This window comes from Solanum pennellii, chromosome 9 (genome assembly GCF_001406875.1).
Source record: "Solanum pennellii chromosome 9, SPENNV200".
In the NCBI taxonomy this organism is placed as follows: Eukaryota; Viridiplantae; Streptophyta; class Magnoliopsida; order Solanales; family Solanaceae; genus Solanum; species Solanum pennellii.
The window spans coordinates 39,017,098-39,040,423 of NC_028645.1; the positions used below are offsets into that span (position 1 = coordinate 39,017,098).

General features: G+C 34.6%; 1 protein-coding gene and 2 pseudogenes across 1 annotated transcript; 1 reads left to right on the top strand and 2 right to left on the bottom strand.

The window, feature by feature from the left end:
• The first annotated feature begins 3,627 nt into the window (after positions 1-3,627).
• On the top strand, positions 3,628-7,525 carry LOC107030134. The gene is made up of 6 exons (XM_015231523.1): positions 3,628-3,806; positions 3,908-4,160; positions 4,853-4,895; positions 5,210-5,277; positions 6,194-6,263; positions 7,356-7,525. The coding sequence occupies exons 1-6, from the start codon at positions 3,628-3,630 to the stop codon at positions 7,523-7,525; spliced, it is 783 nt and encodes a 260-aa protein (XP_015087009.1).
• Positions 7,526-12,223: 4,698 nt separating this feature from the next.
• LOC107030136 overlaps positions 12,224-23,326 on the bottom strand; it is a 39,663-nt pseudogene continuing 28,560 nt past the window's right edge.
• LOC114078610 lies at positions 19,500-20,208 on the bottom strand (annotated as a pseudogene).

Below are 23,326 nucleotides of genomic sequence, written 5' to 3' on the forward strand. Positions count from 1 at the left end.
ATCCCCTCCACTATCCTGGACTCAGTTTACTCATGTATTTCTATCCAAATTTGTTCCACGCTGTGAGAGGGAGAGCAAGAGGGCCGAGTTTGAGGGTTTGCAGCAAGGTGGTATGTCAATTACAGAGTATGAGGGTAGATTTCATGCCTTGGCTAGGCATGATTCGATGATACTTCCCACAGAGGCTGAGAGAGTGAGAAGGTTTGTTAAGGGGCAGATTATTTCGATTCGTCTAGGAGTTTCTCAGGTTGCTGCTTCTGATTTTCCATTCCAAAAAGTGGTAGATGCTGCTAAGGAGTTGGAGATGATTCGGCGTGAGGGATTTGAGCAGCGTGAGGGCAAGAGGACTCGTTATTCAAGTGATTATGGTGGTGCTCCGCCTAGAAGTCGTGGTTACTTGGGCAGAGGTTATCACCCTCAGTCCAGCAGACCCATTCATGCTGCTATACCAGCGTCTGAGGTTGGTTACACTGGGCATAGCTCTTCGAGCTCAGTACATTCTTCACAGGGTTCATCTTCTAGACCTGTAGTTCGTGGAGGGCATTTTGGTCATTCAGGATCCTCTCATCAGCCTGCATCTCGTAGGGGTTGTTTTGAGTGTGGTTATATGGAACATTATGTGAGAGACTGTTCTAGGACCAGGCGTGGTGGCTTACATCCGGGTTCTCAGGCTTCGACTTTCAGGGCTGCACAACCTCCAGCTAAGGGTGGTGCACAGAGTGGTAAAGGTGGTTCTTACTCAGGTAGAGGTTGTTCTTCTTCTGGTCGAGGTGGTGGTCGTGGAGATTCACAATCTGAGGGAGGTCGTTCTCATTGTTATGCTTTTTCGTGTAGGCGAGAGGCTGAGGCTTCAGATGCTGTTATCACAGGTATTATTCCGGTTTGTCATCAACCAGCTATTGTATTATTTGATCCAAGCTCTACTTATTCTTATGTGTCCACATATTTTGCTCCTAGTCTGGATATATTATGTGAGTCTCTTGATTTGCCGATACATGTTTCTATTCTTGTCGGGGATTCTGTAGTTGTCGATCGGGTGTATCGATTATGTATTGTTACCTTGATGGGGTATGACACTCATGCATATTTAAAGGTCTTAGATATGGTAGATTTTGATGTGATTCTTGGTATGGATTGGTTATCTTCTTACCACGCAATTTTAAATTGCCATGCCAAGACAATTACTTTAGCTATGCCTGGAATTCCCATAGTAGAATGGAAAGGTTCTCTTAGTCACCCTCCTAAGGGTGTGATATCATTTCTTAAGGCTCGTTAGTTAGTACAGAGAGGATGTTTGGCTTATTTGGCACACATTCGAGATACTAGTGATGTTACTCCTATGCTTGAGTCTATTCCAGTGGTAAGTGAATTTTCAGAGGTATTCTCGACCGATTTGCCAGGTCTTCCACCAGATCGTGATATTGATTTTTGTATTGATGTGGATCCAGGCACTCAGCCTATTTCCATTCCTCCTTATCGTATGGTACTTGCTGAATTGAAAGAGTTGAAGGAGCAGTTGCAGGATTTGTTGAGCAAAGGTTTTATAAGACTGAGTGTATCTCCTTGGGGTGCTCCAGTGTTATTTGTGAAGAATAAATATGGATCTATGCGTATGTGTATTGACTATCGACAGTTGAACAAGGTAACCATCAGAAATAAGTACCCGATACCTCGTATTGATGACTTATTTGATCAGTTGCAGGGTGCTTCAGTTTTCTCCAAGATTGATTTGAGATCTGGCTATCATCAGCTGAAGATTAGGTCGGAGGATATCCCACACGTTATGGCCATTACGAGTTTTTGGTGATGTCTTTTGGATTGACTAATGCCCCTGCAGCTTTTATGGACTTGATGAATGTAGTGTTCATACCGTATTTGGATTCCTTTGTTATTGTATTCATTGATGATATATTGATATACTCACGCAGTAAGGAGAAACATGAGCATCATTTGAGGATTGTGCTTGAGATTCTAAAGGAGAAAAAGCTTTATGCAAAGTTTTCAAAGTGTGAGTTTTGGCTTAGTTCGGTAGCATTCTTAGGACATGTAGTATCCAAGGAGGGTATCATGGTGGATCCTAAGAAGATTGAGGCAGTTAGAGATTGGGTCAGACCTGCTTCAGTTACCGAGATTCGGAGTTTCTTAGGCCTTGCAGGTTATTATCGATGATTTGTTGAGGGTTTCTCATCCATTGCATCTCCATTAACTAGATTGACACAGAAGGAAGTGACTTTTCAGTGGTCTGACGAGTGTGAGGTTAGTTTCCAAAGGCTCAACACTTTATTAACTACTGCTCCGATTTTGACCCTACCCGTGGAGGGAGAGGGTTTTGTTGTATATTGTGATGATTCTCGGATTGGTCTTGGTTGTGTACTAATGCAGAAGGGAAAAATGATAGCTTATGCTTCAAGACAGTTGAAGGTTCATGAGAAGAACTATCCTATTCATGATTTAGAGTTGGCGGCTGTTGTGTTTGCATTGAAGATTTGGAGGCATTATCTTTATGGTGTGCATTGTGAGGTGTTCATGGATAATCCTAGTCTCCAATATATATTTAATCAGAGGGATCTGAATTTGAGGCAGCGGAGATGGTTGGAGTTGCTCAAAGACTACGATATGACTATTCTTTATCATCCCGGCAAGGCAAATGTTGTAGCAGATGCCTTGAGTCGGAAGGTGGTAAGTATGGGTAGTTTAGCCATGTTACAGGTGGGCGAGCATCCTTTAGCTAGGGATGTCCAATTCTTGGCCAATAGCTTTGTGAGACTTGATATTATAGAATCTGGTAAGGTGTTGGCTTATAAGGAGGCTAGGTCATCCTTGTTGGAGCAGATTCGAGCTCAACAGTTTGATGATGGCGAATTATGTAAGATTAGGGACAAGGTGTTAAAAGGAGAAGCCAAGGCTGCAATTCTTGATAGTGAAGGAGTTTTGAGGATTAAAGGTCGTATTTGTGTTCCTCGTACAAGTGATTTGACTAGATTAATCATGGAGGAGGCCCATAGTTCGAGGTACTCTATTCATCCGAGGGCTACTAAGATGTATCATGACTTGAAGCATTATTATAGGTGGTGTCGTATGAAGAGGGACATAGTAGATTTTGTATCTCGGTGTTTGAATTGTCAGCAAGAGAAGTATGAACACCAAAAGCCTGGAGGTATGACTCAGAGGATGCCCATACCTGAGTGGAAGTGGGAGCGTATTGCTATGGACTTTGTGGTAGGATTTCCACGCACCTTGGGTAAGTTCGATGCTATATGGGTCATTGTGGATCGACTGACTAAGTCTGCACACTTTTTACCAGTTCAGACTACCTATAACTCAGAGAAGTTAGCGAAGATTTATATTCGGGAGATAGTTCGGTTGCATGGGGTTCCTATATCTATTATTTCAGATCGTGGCACCCAATTTACATCTCAATTCTGGCGGTCTATGCAGAAAGAGTTGGGCACTCGGGTGGATCATAGTACAACCTTTCACTCTCAGACTGATGGTCAGTCTGAGCGGACTATTCAGGTTCTTAAGGACATGTTGCGGGCTTGTGTGATTGACTTTGGTGGTTAGTGGGATCAGTTCTTGCCTTTGGAGGAGTTAGCTTACAATAATAGTTATCATTCGATCATTGAGATGGAACCATTTGAGACTCTGTATGGTAGGAGATGTCGATCTTCAATTGGTTGGTTTGATGCATTTGAGGTTAGACCATGGGGTACAGATTTGTTGAAGGAGTCCCTGGACAAGGTCAAGTTGATCCAAGATAGACTCTCATGGCTCAGAGTAGGCAAAAGAATTATGCAGATCGAAAGGTTCGTGATTTAGAGTTTATGGTTGGAGAGAGGGTTTTATTGAAGGTTTCACCCATGAAGGGTGTGATGAGGTTTGGAAAGAAGGGCAAGTTGAGCCCAAGGTATATTGGTCCTTTCGAGATTGTGGAGCGTATTGGTGAGGTGGCATATCAGTTGGCTTTGCCGCCTGGGTTGTCAGGTGTCCATCCTGTATTTCATATTTCAATGGTGAAGAAGTATCATCAGGGTGGTGCTCATGTGATTCAATGGGATTCAGTGTTACTTGATCAGAATTTGACTTTTGAGGAAGAGCCGATAACCATTTTGGATAGGCAAATTCGGAAGCTAAGGTCCAAGGAGATTGCTTCAGTAAAGGTTCAGTAGAACCATCGTCCAGTGGAGAAGGCTACACGGGAGACAGAATCAGACATGAGGAGTAAATATCCTTATCTTTTTGAGCGTTCAGGTTAGCTCTTTTCTTTTCCCGTTCGAGGACGAATGTTTGTTTAAGTGGTAGGTGATGTAATGACCCTCTAGGTCGTTTTGAGAACTAGGACTATTTTGACTCCTTTTGAAAATTTAAAGGGGGTATTTCTAAACTATTCGGTAACTACGAGTATTTAGTTGGTGAATTGTTTAATTAAATAACTAATATAGTTAATAGTTGGGGGTCAAGTCCATAACCCATTAAATATTTTTGTTATATTTGGCCCATTCATTAAAATAAATATAAGGGGGTTAAAATTATTACATCAGAATTTGAGAAAAAAAATCAGAAATAGAACTAACTGCTCAAATACATCGACGAGAAGAAACCCTTGTTCAGGTAAGACAATAACACTAATTCTCAAAATTTCAAACTTTGCATTGAATGTCATTATAATATTAGTTAATGTTATTTGATTTATTAACATTATTATTATTATTATATGAATGGGGGGAATTTGGATGATATATTTTTAAGCTTTTGGTTAGTGAGGCATCAAAATGGTGGGGGGACAAAATTTTCAATCCAATCATTGGGCAATCATGCCAATGATTGGCATTTGACATTTTTTTTGTTGAAGTTAGGCATATTGCAGATGGGTGATGTTCGCAAGAATTCCACTGGTTCGTAGTTTAGGTTATTACATTTACCTGCTTAAGTTAAATATAAAATTAAGATACTAGTTTTGATATATTGAGATAGGTAATTAATTATTAGGTGTATATTATATGATTTAACATTGAATTCTAGGGTATTTGGAGAGATTAAAGTTAAGTTATCGGCTTGAAATTTAGCAAGTATGAAATTTTGGCATACAAATTATATCAAGATTTGGAGCTTGGTTAGAAATATGAGTGAGTTTTAGGGTCTATGATAGACATATAATAATTTGAATGTCTACAAACTCACTTACTTACGAATATTGCATAATTGGTAGATTGTGAACGTTTCGAAGCTTTGCGAAAGGGAATTGTGAAGATTCGTGACACGAGTTCGGCATTTAAGGTATGTTAAGACTTTTTAGACTTGTTGAAGGATGTTTTTCCGGATTAAATATTTTTTTAAAAAATGGAATAGAGATGGGGTAAGGGCGAAAGATGGGGGTCTCGTATCAATGGTGTGACGGGCATTGGTACGAGTACCAGTGTTACAAAAGGAGAAAGTTACTACTATAGAAGGTGGATTGTAATGTGAGAATGCCAAAGCATATGGGCGTTAGCTGATATATTATTGACTTGAAATCCTTGTGTGATTGTGTTTTCTTTATTTCACCCGTATAGTTGTGATAATTGAGGTGGTTATGTATTATGTTGATATTGATGATTGAGATGCATCATCATCCCCTTATATTGAAATAATATTGTGCACATGCATAGACATGAGACTGAGTATAAGTTGGGCACGTGGAGATCATCCGTGCTGGGGATGGTGAGATGTTAAGATTGTAATTTGGGCACGTGGAGACCGTCCGTGCAGAAATTGTTTGATATTATGATAGTGCATTGAGATCGTTCGCACAGACACGTGGAGATTGTCCGTGTCGGTATATGGACTTCGCGAGTCCCTCATGGGTCATGAGCTATCAATGTATTTATGAGGAGTATCATGTATATACGGTTGAGTGAGTACTGGGTATTCTGATACATATCATTACATGGTATCATATTGCATTACTTTCATCACATCATTCATTCTCTTTGATTATGTGTTTTGTTTGGTGTTTGGAAAGTACTTGATGTTTGATTACATTTATTGATGAAACTTAAATAGTAAGTGTAATATATATATACGTATATAATTTAAGAATTTATTTTTCTTATATAAAATCTCGTCACTACTTCTTCGTTGTCGGTCAATGAGACATACTGGGTACACGTGGTTTCGTACTCATACTACACTTGTTGCACTCTTTGTGGTGCAGATTCGATTCCGAGTTGGAGCACATCTCGAGGAGAAGTTTGAGTCCGAGTTTGGAGTGTCTTGGAGTTGTGGTGAGCTGCTTGGCTGTTCCGTGGACCACACCTCCCTTTATCTTTTACTTATTCTGTTATTCAGTATTCAGACAGGATATCTCTTATGTTAGATTTGTCATTTTAGTTTCAGACTTGCATCGTATTCTAGAAGCTCTTGTACTTATGACACCAATTCTTGCGTAGTATTTTTTTTTCAGTTTTCCGCATTCGTACTTATAAGGAACTCAGTATTGGAGATTTGACTTATTGTTGTCTTTTCACTCATTAGTTAGTTAAGTTTGTTAAAATATGTTGGTTGGCTTACCTATTGGTTGGGAATATAGGTGCCATCACGACTCGTGTTTTTTTGGTCGTGACATAAAGAAATTATGAGATAGGTGAAACTCGGCAACCAAATCATTGTAGATTCCCCTTACCAAAAAATAATTCTGCAGTGCATAGTTTTCTGAATTCAAAAGAAAAGGAAGAAACATTTGACCCAATAATAATATTGATTCCAAATACAAACTTCTCTTATTCTATTGATTGGAAATGGATAAATTTGAACCACCTCCAAAAATGGAACGGAAAACAAGGAAGAGAATCTACAGACCATACACAACATATTTAACTGTGAGAAAGAAAATTTTATCAGCATTCTTCCACTATCGAAGTGGTTTTTTTATGTTGGTATCTAACATTCAAAAGAATCATTTACACCATGAGCATTAAGAAAACTTGATAAGCATGTATCAATATTCACGAGATATGAATTTATTTTTAAGTAGGAAATTCCTATCGTTCTTCGATTACTGTGATGTGCTTGTCAAATTATGTAATGTCAAATCACATTCAAGATTTTACCAAATAAGCCGTATGAAAGTAATTACTATATGATACTCTACGAGCAACATCTTTGGTTTCTTTCTTTCTAAATGGTTAATTTATTATAGTGTCTCTCCTAAATTTTGAGAACTAACTTTACTATACACAATGAACTGAAATTGAGGATTTTTAATAAAGATATGAACTAACTAGTCCAACTATACTTTAACCATACAAATAATTCTATTGTATTAATACCTTATTGTTTTATGTGCACTAATATTTACCTTTTGTTGGGAGAAGCAGACAAAGATCCTATCTGGAATCCTAACAATGTCCCAAAAAGAAAGAGATCAGAGCTTAACAATGCATTTTGGCACCTGTCAAAAGACTCCAGAGGCAACTTTATAACATTCTACAGGAACCAGAATTTGGAAACATACCAAACGGGTGGTGAAGATGCTACTCTAATTTAAGCAAGGAACATATAAATTCCTCCAAATGAGATTGGTCTTGGAGGTTTGCTGCTCGTATCACCAACTACTACAAGAGAACGCTCAACGTCTCTATCTCCAATGGCAGAAGATAATGCTTGTTACTCAATGAATGTTCGTGTAGAAAATCCAAATCTCTATGGGCTTGTTTGGAAGGACACCCTGGTAATTAGATTTGGTGTAATTGGTGTAATTATATTGACTTGTCCTGTTTGGAAAGACATGTAATTACTTGGTCAACAGGTAATTGGTGTAACTGGCTGGGGGTAAGTATAATATACAATTCACAGGCAGAGACGGTGAATTGCTGGTAATTACATGGTGTAATTATCACCTGATTACTTTTTTTTTATTTTTTTTATTTTTTTACTTCTATTATTTTAAGTTCTTATTTTATTATTATTCTAAAGTTTGTAAAATTTTATTTTTATTTTTTATAATTATATTTCATTTTCTTCTTGTTCTCAACCTTACTTTACGTGATTCTATGTAATTTTCTCGTAATATCTATTTATTTATGTCATGCTTATTTTTCTCATTGCATAATTTTATTAGTATCCTAATTTTTAAATTAAAAAAAAGTATTGTTAAGTAAGGTTATAGACTTATGTTTTCTTTATTAAGAAAAAAAATCATATTTATTGTTATGTTGAAATTTGTTATAAGAGTATTATCTGAAATTTTTTGTTTTGACTTGATCACTTATGTTATTATTTTTCAATTTCATTTGTTTTAGTAATATTGAATTTACATTGCACGTCATTTTTTTTAATTATATTTGACAGATTATATTTTTGTCAAATATTTAATAATTATATTTGACAGATTATATTTTTGTCAAATATTTATATGTTATTTTTCTTATCAAACATGAATTTCACGATGTTATAGAAACTTCATAATTTTAGTTGTTACGATCAATTCAGTTGAAATATATTAGTTTGAAAAAATATAAATCCATTATTTTTTCAGAAAATATGTTTATTAACTAATATATTTGTAAAAGGAATATATATCTTAAATATTTAGTTTAATGTCATTTATAAAGTTTCTTATTTGTCCAGTATAAATTTTATATAATCAATTTTATTTTTAAATTTATTATAATTTTATGATTGCAATTGTGCATCCAAAGAGAACATGTCTAATTACATTGGGCATCAAAACAAGACATGTGTAATCGTGACAATCAAACATGTCAGTGTAATTACTAGGCTGATAATAACTACCCTAGTAATTACACCAATTCCAATTACCTAGTGTCTTTTCAAACATGTCCCTAAGTGAATTTTGAGGGGCATGCATAAGATTCAATAGGGAAGCCTGGTGGACTAAAGCTCTCGCTATGTGCGGGGTTCATAGGATGGAGTTTCCATGAATTAGACATATCAAATTCCACGTTTTAGGTGCATTTAATATGTTAATTCCAATGTTTATCACCATGTGCTTACCTACAAGTTTGTTAGTTTTTCTGGACCTCATTGTAGAAATACATTGTGACATCCTAAAGGGCATTTGACTTACATATGCGTGTCATTATAACTGTACTGTCTTGCATTTTACTTTGTTTTAGGATAAATAATAATAAAATTGAATGTGGCTATCCAAAATGAAACAACTGGAAAAACAATTGATCAATCCTCGCATTAAGTGGAAAACATATATCCGAATGTGTTCATAGTTCTTGACATTAAAAGTGGACGTTTTGAGGGTGAATATCTCCACCCAAAACAACATGGACATGTCCAGTTGTCTCTTTCTTGGGTGTTTGCAGTTTTCTAATTTCGTTCGCTCCAAATGCAAAATTAGTTGCTCTTTCTATAGCCCTTCCTTTTATTGCCTAAACACAATCTTACTCTTTGTTTTTCCAATGATACAATTTGTTAACCATGCAGAAAATTGAGTTTGTATATGTAGAACATAGGATCTTCTGTTTCGTACCATATAAGAATTATGTTTTCCGATCTAGTTCATGGGTTTTCTCATATTCTTCTAGAAATTTTCTGGAATATTCGTAACAAAGTTTGAAATATCTGAAATTTTCTCTCCAAATTCAAAAGCCACACTTGCCTGCCACTCTGGGAAGCAAAAAGATACTTAGGTTAGTTGTGGAATGATGGAAACGATTCTTGGAAATTCTTTCACCATCAATATTTTCCGAACTACTTAGGAGTGACTCGTCTTTTCCCGCTAATATCTCAACTCCTACTCCATTCACCAATTGTTATCTATCATCAATATTCAAAAATCAGTAAAACACCATACTAGTGCCCCAACCCTCACCTTTCAACTGCTATCAAGTGTGAGTAAAACACGACAAATAATATTTAGACCATTTACCCAAAATAAAAATCCAATAAAAAGATTATCCTTTTAAACCCTTTTTTTAAACCAAGAATGCAACAAATTATTGTTACCCCAAATAGGTTTTAATCACAACCTAATAGTTGCATCCTCAAATAAAGAACTAAGCGTACTCCACAGCATCAAATAAACACTGAACAAAATACTACTAACAAAAGAAAATTACAATGGCATTCTTGCTAGGATGGAAATTTCTAGTTGACATATTTATATGGGCGAGTTCTTGGGTTCTCCTAAATTGTCAAAAAACAAAATTCTCCAGTCTTGGATACTGAATCTTGGATGAAAAATAATTTTAATATAGAATCTTGAATAAAGTTCTCATTAGAATGAAAAGGGGCAAAAAGTTATATTTGAATATTGGATCTTTAATAAATTTTCAATTAGTTGCAATAACAATTTCAATATGTGAATGTAATGGCATTACATTAAAAAAAAACGAGTAGGAGAAGTAAGAGAGTTACGGCAAGGACTCCAAAAAGCCATGAAAATAGACGTTGGGCTCATCTTCTTCAATCCCTCTAACGCCAAGAAAGTTGCCAAATTGAAGACATGTATGTATATAGATGAAGGCTTTAAATACACTCATGTGCTAAAATTTGCTACACTTATTTATTTTTAGTATAGTTTAATTCTTTATTTGTATGGATTTTAAGCTTATGTTATACTAATAATTAATACATCACTAGTAAAACTATATGCGCTTTGTGCAAGAATTTAATATCACGGAATATATAAAATAATACTTAAATCTATCAATCATTAGAACTAAATTATATTATTTTACATAAAAGATTAATAATGTAAAGAAAAATGAAAATTATTACATCTTATAATTTATCCTTAATAACATATAAGAATAAATTAATAATTGCAAAAATATATACCGTGATCTCTAACATAAGCAATGGTGTCACATAGACATTAGACACTCAACATGAGTAACATACACAAATAATTAATTGTGAAGATAAAGAAGAGCTTCAACATTATTGTTGTTTTGAAATGAGAGAAATCTCTGTATTTATAATAAACATATGATAGTATGAACAAATATTTATTCATTTATTGTACTTTATCAGAAAGATTACAAATATTTAGAAAAAGATTGATCCTTCAGAAAAGTCACAATCTTTCATAAAAGTTGCAATTCTTCATTAAAGTCGCAACATTTCATCTAAGGTCACAACTTTTCATAAAAGTCGCAACTCTTCATTAAAGTCGTAACTTTTCATAAAAATCACAACTTCTCGTAAATATCTCAACTTTTCATGAAAGACAAGACTAACTTTGTAAATAAATTAATTAAAAGTGAATCATGGTTTTTGGTAACGCCACGTAGGCGACCTAAGGTTCTATTATATATATATGTGCTAAAAGTAACTTTTTATTTGTATCAATAAAATCACTCAACTTTTTATTTGAATTAGTAAAACCACTCAAATAAATTTATTATTAAAAAAATATTAACATAATAAAATAAATTATTTTTATATGGAATTCATAAATTAAAGATAATGGAGATTCATGCTACAAATTAACTATTAATTAGTGTTATTTTCAACTATAAAAAGCGTAAGTGTTCGGTGGAATTGTGATTCAGGCTACAATGATTGGTAGCGGTAGAAGCAAACATTGAATTTTTGGGCGGCGGACGGTCACATTGAGTTTTGATTTCTCTTAACACATTTGACAAATCCTTTGAAAACATGTCCATTTTAATCATTTTTTTTACAAAACTTTGCCTCTTTTGTGGAATTCATTACACCAATCATTTCTTTAAAGTGTTTCATTATTACTGAAGCTTCTTGTTTTAGCACTACTCGATAGTTTTGTTCCTTTGTAACTCCACCATATAGTTAGCTTATGTTGAACCTTTTAAAAAAATAATTCAAAGTTGTGTTTGAAAAATAAATTCTGAAATTTGAAAATTAATATAAAGTTATATAATAGAAGTATTTTTCATTAAAATCTCTTAATGATTTTTCTTTAATTCTATTTTATTTGTTATATGGATTCATGTTAAGATGGCATTAAAAAAAATTTATTTTGTCATGTCAATATTTTAAAAATAATAATTTGATAGAGTGATCTTATTGATATAAATAACAGTTTTGTTCCTGATAATCAAACAAACGTGGTTTGTTCTTTTTAAAATCCTTTTTACTAGGGAAACATTGCCTTAATATAATTGAGCCTTTCCAAACAGCAGTGGTTTTTGGGAGAACCGGAAGATCAGAAATCAAGGAGCCAAAGTCTTACAGAATATTTCCAAGGAAATAGCCTGCTCTATGTTAATACCTATATCTTCTTAAATTAATTCAGAAGTTGAGGCATACTTACCAAATGATAATTAATCCAATTATCGGTCACGGAGCCACTTGTATGTACTTCTACTCTCACCTGCAGAGTAATAATGAGACCATCATATATTTAGGCAAAACGGTCAATTTGATTGTACTAGTGCAAGGGGAAATGGATGTAAAAAATCATTATTGGAAATAAATTGAATATAGTAGTACTTTTCTGGATGTAAAAAACTATTATTGGAAGAAATTGAAGTTAATGACAAATTTGTCGTAATTTATCCAATTAACAGTGACAGAGCAACCTGTATGGACTTCAAATCTCACCTGCAGAGTAGTAATGAGACCCTTATCCTCATATAATTAGGCAAAATGGTCGATTCGATTATTGTACTAGTACAAGGGGAAATGGATGTAAAAAAATATTATTCGAAATAAATAGAATGTAGTAGTTCGTTCTTGATGTAAAAAAAGTTTATTGGAAAGAAATTGAAGTTAATGACAAATCTATCATAAATCATCTATTTCCATATAAGGACAAGCTATAGTCTACCAAATTCTTATCTGTCTATATATACTATACTGTGACCTATCACCTCACTCTAGACATTTTAAATTTTAAGAGCAAATCAAACTCTAAAGGTCAGCAACAGCAAATTAAACCTGATTTGAACTGAATCATTAATAATCAGATGTTATGGGTAGACGAGGTCCATGTCTCCATTGTGGCATCAAGAGTAAGTTCATACACCACCTATATCCCATCTTTTATCTTTATCAACAATCTCATGCTTTACAGGTTATTTGATTAGGTTATGCTTAAGAATTATGTACCAGGTGTTCAGCAAATGAATTTTGAAGACTCACATGCATAAACAATAAATACCCAAATTTCCATAAAATGGTGCATATGTTAAAAAATAAAACATAGAGTACATTACTTTTTTCATCGCTCGAGCCAAATTTTAATTAATTTTCAGTACATCTGCCATTAGTCTAAAAGGAACTAAGGTCATTTAGGATGAATTGTGGATTTTGTCCTCAATCCCTACAATCCATGCACATGTAGTTCCCAATTATTTAATCTTTTGACAACCATCGTCCTTGATTTCTAGATGATGTACCCCTGAAAACACCACTCTTCACGACTCCCTAGGGTTTATGAATGCACCATAAACATGAACAACCCCTTATCCATACAACCATGTAGGTCTAACCAGTGTTATCAAAAGAGAAAAACACAAAAAAGCTCTAAGGTCCGTGGAGGCCTTAAACGCAAAGTGCAAATAAAATGTGGGCTTCAACGAAAAAAGGCGCAAAGGAATAAAAGATTACAACTATTTATGTTTAGCCAAGACTAATAGTTATAAATATGAATGACAAATATATGACCAAACAAATTGAAAAATATTATGATGAAGTGAAATATCAATAATTTAGTATCAGTTCTTCAGTAGAGGCTCATCCCCAAGGAAATGATTGCCTAGAACCTTCATGACAACAGTGAAATGCACATAAATCGAGGCGAAGCACTCAACACATCTCAAACCTCACTTCAGGGCTTAAGCGCGCCTTTGATAACACTAGGTATAACTACCACTTTATGGAACATACCTTTAATCATGGAAACACATATTCATCGCAAAGTACCCCAAGATGTGTGCCTTCAATTTACCCACCCTACTCCAATATGATGTGCGACATCATACGCCTCTAATTATAGACCCAAAATACTTGAAGTTTCTTCTCTTTGTCTTGAATAGGATTTGTGAGTCATTCCTCACTTCCACCTATTCCTCAAGTGTTAATTGAAGTTACACGCAAAATACTTTGTTTTAGTTTTGCTTAACCTGAAAAGTTCATTCTCTAAGATCTGTCTCAAAACATCCAGTTATTCTCTAACTCCACCCTATATCTTGTTATTCTATACTATGTGATCTACGAATGGCAAAAACCACAATATATTTCATTGAATATATCGTATCAATTCATCCATCACTAAGGAAAAAATGAACAGGCTAAGGGTCGATCTCTAGTGCAACCCTATGATAACTGAAAAGTGTTCCAAGCCTCCTCCCAATAATATTATATGCTGGCAACGATGCTACAAAAATGCTAAATGGTGCACTTAATTAAATATTTGGTTATTTACTTAGAGGACCTAGAATAACTTTCTACTCAATACGTTTTTTCCTTCTTTTTTTAGTGGTGCACCCATGTTCTAGAAATCCTAGATTCATTTGTCTAAATCTGATATTTCCGTCACATATTGCGCAACCCCTCATTATTGCTTGCTTGTTTACTGATTTCCTTAATCTGATATCACGTTCATGAATTTGTTTCCGCGCCGTTATAAATACTATTGCATTTTTTGGTTCCTACTTTGAACAATATCTTTTCTGTGGTTTATTACTTCTATTTATTTTCGTCATTGTATTACATGACTGTCAATATTATGATTCAGGGTATTTGTCGTTATGGGTTGCCTGTTTTTTATTGTTTATTGCACAGTTGATTACTCTATAACGGGCGTTAGTGGCTTCATGGTTTGATGTAGTTTATGGTTATGTACTTGATTGGCAGCAGGAGCGGGGGCAGGGGTGGTGAGGGTTGAAACATAGGGAAATTATCAAGAAAATTGATATAGTTACTGAAGATTCCTATGAGGAGGAATATCAATAAAGCTTGTATAAAAGAAACCAAATGGGTAGGAACCAATTTCAGGGATGTAGATGGATTTAAGTTATCGTACTAAAGAAGACCGATGAGTAGAAATAGAATAGACTTTTAGCAGACAAGGAACTCAAGCAGCAAGCGGTAGAAATTAGGAGGGTGAACGATAAGTTAATGTTCATTAAGCTAATTTTGGGAGGGATATGTATAGAAAACGGGTTTGGACGAGGAGGTAAAAAAAACTTCTTTGTTCTGGGAGGAGTAAGAGTACCCATGATCTAGAAATCCTAGATTGTTTGTCAAAATATGATATTTCTGTAACAGATTGTCATATGAAATCTGGAACAATGTGGTTGAAAAATTTGCAATGAATTTTGCAAGATGGAAATCACAATCTCCTCGGGTGGCAGGTTGACATTGATTAATTATGTTCTTGATTCACTACCAACCTATATGATGTCAGTATTCCCGATTCCCAAAAGTTTAATGACTAGGTTGAATAAAATCAGAAGAAAATTCTTTTGGTAAGGAAACAGTGAGAGTAAAGGCTAGAACATTTTAAAATGAGATGTTGTGATAGTGGGAAAGAAGCATGGAGGTCTCGGAATAAGGAATTTGGTTAATCAAAGCAAATCTCTTATGATGAAATGGTTGTGGAAGGTCAGTAATGAATAGTAGTCCTACTGGAAGGAAGTCATTAAAACAAATATGAAGAGGAATATAACCAAAGAAGTGACTACACCATATGAGGTAACTGTATGGAGATCCATTAGATCTCTGTTGTTTGAGTTTAAGGCTAACACAAAGATCAAAGTGATGAATGGAGAGAAAACAGAATAATGGAAAGATTTTTGGCATGAGGCAGGTAGGCTATAGGTCTTGTATCCTGCTATACCAACAAAAGATCATAGTAGATCACTGGACTCCTCAAGGATAGAACTTCAACTTTAAAGGACAATTAAATGATTGGGAGCTCAAAGGTTTTTTCAACACCTTTGGGAAATTTAATGGAATGCAAGTAGGTCAAGACATTTTGTGGTGGAAAGGCAATCGATAGGGAAGCTTTAAGGTGGGTTGTGCATACAACTGGTTGAACCACACCAATTAGCCTCAAAGTCACTGGCCATGGAGAGGAATTTGAAGGTTAAAATTCTACTCGAAGTGGCATGTTTTGTTTGTCTGTTAACTAAGGAGACTGTACTGACTCAAGACAACTTAATGAAAAGGGGATACCATTATGTTCTAGATGTTTCTTTTGTTGGGAAATTGCTGAGACAGTTAACCATCTATTTGTACACTGCAAGATCACAAACAAAACTATGGAAGTTATCCCTGAGTCTTAAGGGTATGTCATGGACTATGCCTGCCAAGATCACAGAAGTAATCCGAAGTTTGGAGGAAGCAAGAAAGCAACCCAAGAATCCCACCTAGTATATGGTGGATAATATGGAAGGAAAGGAACTCTAGAGCTTTTGATAGTGTTGAGAATAGTATCCAAAAAGTCAAACTAAAGGTCCTTATGCAACTATATTTTTGGTGTAATCAATTATACTCAAACGATATTATCTCCATAATTGATGTACCAGACATAATTTAGTAAAAGATAGTAGGAGTTAAAGTACATGTTGTAAATACTGATCAGTACAATTTTAGTATTGACTTTTGAGGAATAGACAAAGTTACCAATTTAATCTTGTACATACTCTAGTTTCATGACACTTCCGTTCTCGTGCAATACATTCAATACCTTTTTACAGAAGATCTTCATTGTGAATAAACATTGTGCTTTAGTTTGTGACCTGTAAGAATTTTATTCATATTTATCCCAGTTAACCAGTAAGTAATTTTGAACTCAAATAGAAACCCGCCAGTGAAGACCTGGACCACCTGAAAAACTAGTGCTCTGCAATGTATGTGGATTAAGGTGGCGCAGCGGGCCACTACATAACTATATCCCCAGACATGCAAACAGAGAAACACAGAGCTATCAGTTACCTTGTGAGACGATGACACATCTCTTAGCTTGTGATGACCAAAGGTTAAAAGTTTGAGTAGTGGTTTCTGGACCGCAGGGATCTTCAGCTTGTCATGGAGAGGAACTGAATAACATACCAAGCTTAGTTTCAGCAGGATCATCCTCGGTCATCTTCATGCAGAGGAAGAAACAAATGGTAAAATACTTTCACATATATAGTGAGTACTTAACTTGTCTCAGCAAATATGTACATGTTCTGAATCAAATCCTTTCTTAAGCGTACATGTTATAAGAAATGGAAAACTAATATCTTCCTACTTTATTTCTGGCCAATATTTCTCTTCTGTTTTGCATGATAGTAAAACTCTTAGGGCAAGTTTGGTTAGGGAACGAGTTATCCCAAATTGTTATCCCACCCTCAATGTGTGATAAAAATAACACTAAAATCCCGGTATAGCTAATTCTTGGATAATTTATACCATGATTTTAACCCAACTAAACATGGAATAAGTTCATCCTAAAATTATTCCCAAGATTAGTTATCCCATATTCCTCCTACCAAGTGAGACCTTAGTCAAAGAAAATTATGATATTGGTGAAATTAGGCAACCAAATCATTGTAGATGAACCTTCCCAAAAAGTAATCGTGCAGTGCATATTATTCTGATTCAAAATATTCTAATTACAAACTTCTCTTATTCTATTGATTAGAAATGGTTAAATTTTGAATCACCCCCACCACAAAAAAAAAGTATTGCAAATCAAATTCATAAACCAAAGGAAATGGGTGCCATTGAAATTCATAATGTTCCTCAGATCAGAAGTACTGATCTTTGCAGAAAAAAATTGCAGTCATTTAGAGTCTTACTTTTGTTTCTCCCTTATTCTTTGTTTTGATCATATATCGATCATCGTTTGTCAAGTAGAAAAAACTTTAACTTTTTTCAGGGGAACAAAGCTCTCGGAGAGCATAATTACCGAAGATCGATATCATATAATCAGCTGCATCCACTTCGAATAGCATCTTTAATGTCTTGAGGAACATTGCAATGGATGACCATTAGTTTCAATGTTTTGTAAAGTCATCATTTTCAACAAGTAATAGAAATGAAACCTTACCTGAAAACTTTCAGACAATAATCCTTCTATCTGAATTCACAAGACGGACGAGGAAGTGTGATCTTGGATCCTTCTATTGGAAATCCAGTACAATACTTCTCTAGAGGATCAAACTCTGATGGCTTGAGATCTAGTGATGGTGGAGGACCAGGCCGTGCCACTGATACTCCTATAGGAACCATCTCCATCCATAAATCCAGTCTTGAAATTGCCCTCGTACATTGCCCTCGAGGGCCATAAATATACCTTTCCCCATTGTTTTGCCACGAAACTAATCTCCAACGTACATACATACATCCATCCACCAATATTTACCTTGTCCATGAGGGAAAAATATCAAGCTAATAACCACTGTAGTAATCACCATTTGGGAGAAACCTTTCAGCATGGAAGATTTCATCATTCGCGTAAATGTGATCATCTTGTTCCTGATTTTCTTTCTCTCTTGTTGGTGATGATGAGCCTTGTGTACAGAATATCGTGTTTGATGTAGCTCAGTTCTACTAGTGTGTAGTCGTTAGTAGTTTGGTGTAGCTCTGTTCTAGTAGTGTTGTGTAGTCATTTATATTTTGATGTAATGTTAGCAATCTGCAGGTTACAACTGATGTAATGTTATTGTGTTTTGCTTGTTGAAAGTTGTTAGCAATCGTGTTGATCTCTTGATTGTAACGGAAAAGTTGTTAGCAATCTTGTTAATGTTGGCAATATGCATTTTACAGCAATTTGCAATTGTTTACAGCAACTTGCAATCTGCAAATTGTAACAGCAAAATGCAATGTGCAAATTTTTACAAAAATCTGCAATCTGCAAATTTTTACAGCTTTTGTACATCAATTTATAATCTGTAAATTTTTACAGCAAAATGCAATCTGCAAATTTTTACAGCAATTTGCAATCTTCAATCTGCAAATTTTTAGAGTAATTTTCAATCTGCAAATTTTTACTGCAATCTGCAATTTTTACAACAATCTGTGATCTGCAAATTTTTACAGCAATTTACAATCTGCAAATTTTATAGCAAAAAGTGCAATCGGCAAATTTTTGCTACAATCTGCAAATTTTACAACATTTTTGTAGCAATCAACAAATTATTAGAACATCTAAATTATGAATTGCTTTTCAATTTTACACAAATGCAGGTTAACAGTATAATACGATCTACGCTATTTTGTCGTCTGTACAACTTAGTAGACAACCAAAATTAAAGAAACACTCCCAACACTAAAAACTATCAACTCAATCTAGTTCAAAGGAAATATCACTGGGGATTCACAACTCACAATATTTGTTAAGCCTACCATCAAGACATCTTCCTAGATAAAGCAACATATATAATGCAACTGGAAAACAAAAAACAACAACTACATAGATAAGTGGTAATGGCATTGTCATATATTTTGAATCCACAAAAACTTACAGACACTTGTTCAAGACATAGTAACATAAAAAAAAGTCAAAATATTAAGTTTCATCATGCCATAACATAACACTGGAAAACAAAAACAACTTCATAATGCAACTATTTCTTCGCACCCTTCTTTGCCTTCAATTTGCCAATTCTTTTCTCCTTTTCAACTGTCAATTGATCTGAAGTCGTAGCTACTTTTCCTTTCTTTGCATTCAATTTGTCAATTCTTGTATCCTTTTCAACTGTCAATTGATTTGAAGTCATAGCTTCTTTTCCTTTCCATGACAATTTTCTTGGTGAGTATGGCAAATTAGTTGGAATGCTCACACCATTGTCATCTCCTTTGAAGCCAATCCTCCTGGTACCAGTTGGTCGAATCTGCATATTTTTAGCTTGAAGCCTAGTCCTAGCTTCAGAAATTGTCTTCGGCCTTTGAATTGTCTGCTCGTCTTCACTTTCATGCTCACCTCCATCCTCATCAGCAACTGCACTTGAAGGTGCAATATGTTGCTTATCCTCAAATTCATCAGCAATTATTTTTCTCTTTGACTTTGAAGGTCCAGTAGGGTTCTTTTCAATTTTCTTTCATTTGGAAGTAGAATCAGGTTGGCTACTCTGTTGACTTGAAGAAGCAATAAATCCAGGAGTAGACATGAAGACACTACTAGATTCTTCTAGACTGGCTTGGGGTGTTGACACTGGCACATTTTGCGCTAGTTATTTTGATCTTTGAAGCTATAAAAATGATAAAATTAGTTAGATATTGAATTAACTACTGTAAATGTTGACCAAGTAAAGAAAATTATATACCATAGGACATCTTCTTTGGTTGTGACATGTTGCACTACAATGTCCGCATGTCAATTTTAGTCCTTTTCTTGAAGTTGACCACACCCCTTCCCTTTTCCTTGTCTAATCCTTTTCTCTCTTTCTCTTAAGTTTTGGCCTACCTTCAAATTTATGTACTTCTGGTGGCTCCATAACATGAGAAGGATCAACTTTCAAGAATTTCTCACCTCTAACAGGTTGTATCTTATTCTTGTATATCAACATGTAAGCTTCTCTGGAATACCACCAACTCAACTGATCTAGTGGTTCTTGTTTCTAATGAAGATATGATTTAATGGCATGAGGACATGGTATACCAGTCAAGTTCCATGTCCTATATGTACACTTCTTCCTATTAAGATTCACCACATGTCTATACTCACCCTCAACTATCTCATATCTTTGGTATCCATTAGATTGAACTTGACAACATTGTGCAATGATATTGAAGTCATTATACAACACCATGGCACAGAAGTAAGATCAACTTAACCTATCAATATAACAATCACATCAAGCTATGTTATGTAATTTCTATTAAAACATTAGATATCTCAATGAAAATAAATTGACAGAGAATTGAACACTGCTCTTTATGGCTTTCATATCAAATGTAAAATTCAGTTCCTGATAAGTTGGTTTTGTAAATACCCAAGGGATTCAAATAAAGATAAACAAGGTCATAGATCACAACCAAAAGCAGCAGAATTTGAAAAGGATAATAAAAAGTACAACTTTGTGAGCTTAAAACTCAAAATCATCGTACTGTGAAAAACCCAAACTCTAATTTTCAGTAGCATCCCACATTAATATAACCTACATAGAACCTAACAGTTAGATAAAGGTAATATAAAAGATGATAATATAAACAGTAACAACTCACCTTGATTCTAATATTTTCTAACGTCTTGATTATAGGTTTTGCCGTTGCTTCTAGAAACCATTTGTTGAATGACTTTGTAAAATTATTCTCATGTGAGTTATTTTTGCAGACTGTGTCAAAATAAGCCCTGCACCAGTTTTGTGCAGGGTATGATACCAAATGCTTTGCATCTTGTTTATACACAACACCCATGACTTTCAATTGATTACGGAATTCTTCTTCATAGGTGCTCCAGGCACACCACCACAATAACTTCTTCATCTGTACACTTTTCCAATCCTTGCTCCAATTAGCTTCTATGTGCCTTGCACCATCGATGATGTTCTTTAGGAAACACTTGACTAACAACATTCAGTAGCCCCTGTAACAATAAATATCATAATAAGTTAAAGTATTATTTGTATAAGAATTTAAATGAAAATTAGAAACTTATTAAAATTAGAAAAAACTACCATATGCATATCAGACATGAATGTTACTGCTTCACCATCTGCCAAGTTTAGAGAATTTCTCAGCAGCTCAATAAACCATTTCCATGTCCTAAGTGTCTCTCTGTCCACCACTGCCCAAGCAAGTGGATAGAAGTGTTTCATTAAATCTTGTCCTATTGCAACCAGTAAGATTCTCTTGCATACATGTATTTTTTAAATCTTGAATCCATACATATATTCTTAAGAATCTTCTTTTTCCATGTTCCAAAGCCTCTCTAGATATTTTATGGTAACATCACACCAGGGTTGATGTCCCTCAATTCTTGAGTATAACCCTCCAACTTATTGAATTCATCAATGTATCTACCATTCAATTTCTCTAACACAAGTCTTTTAACCCTCTTCATCTTGGAATAACTAACATTCAAATTAAAATTATCATTGAAATCTTGTTTCATATCATTTACACTGTACTTTGGATTATTTTGAAGTTTTTTCTTGATGTAGTGTGCTAAAGCTTCTTGAGTGGCTCTTCTATTCTTAAAATCATTTTCACCACATGAGTGTTTGGTGTTCAAGGTTTTAATATTGAATAGGTGATTTTTCCTATCTTCAGATATCAAACACTCAAATAGACAACCAATATCACACAATTATCTCAATCTTGTAGTCACTTTTTTCAACTTTAAATGCAACCTTTCTAACAATAGAGTAAAAACTCACAATGTGTTTAGATTCTTTACGACTTTAAAGCACATAACATTTTCCAACTCTAAGAATTTGTCTAGCTTGTCATTGATCTCTTTGTTTTTTTCCTTTTTTAAAGTCTTCCCACTCATCACTATTGTAATCAATAGGATAGGTTCATTCTGATCCTCATCCTCATAATTTGATTCACAATTCGTTGCTACCTCTACTGGCAAAACAGGGCAGGGCTTGATCAGGTCACAAATATTAGGATTAGCAACAGTAGCTTCACCCTCATCTACAACAAATAATTGAAGAACACTAAATTGGCTAGACAAAGCAGATTATAGAGTCCTAATGCTTTAATCATCCTCAAGCAAATAGTACCTACTAGTTGGTCCTATTACTAACATTTGTTTCACAGCCCCAAACCATCATTTCTGAATCAACTCTAAGAAAATGTCAATATATGATAGTTTCATTCAATTTTTTAATGTATACAACTTGAGAAAAAAGGACCCACCTGCCCCATAGTTAAATACTAAATCCACTTTTTCGGTCATTCTTCAAATTTTTCACATGGTAGACACAAAAAGTTAAAAGGAATTGTCAGCTATAATTAAAACAACTTATAGGAAACATAAGATTATTTAATATGATGATAAAGGTAGTAAAATTATAGGGGCAACTAACATTATTTATTTAAATTTCAACATAGAATACAATACTAAAGCAAACAATAAAGTGCACAAATTGGGAACAATGAAGTCATTCACATACCAATCACACACATACCTAACTCGAGAAACAATCAATAAAGCATGTAAAAGCAATAAAAGGCCCTAACATCATAAAACAATGTATAATGTCAACACTACACAAACTTCACAATGCTATAGTATAATAGACCAAATCGAATAAAAAATTGAATAAAACTAAACTCTAAAAATTTACAAAATACATTAATCGAACAATCATTACATAATATTTATGAAAATATTAAAAGTAAGTCTTCAGTTCTTACTTTATCAGAGTAACAAATTGATTTCTTCACTTTTTACTTGAACATCGCTGCAAATCCAAGAAATGATGAAGTTGGGGGGGGGGGG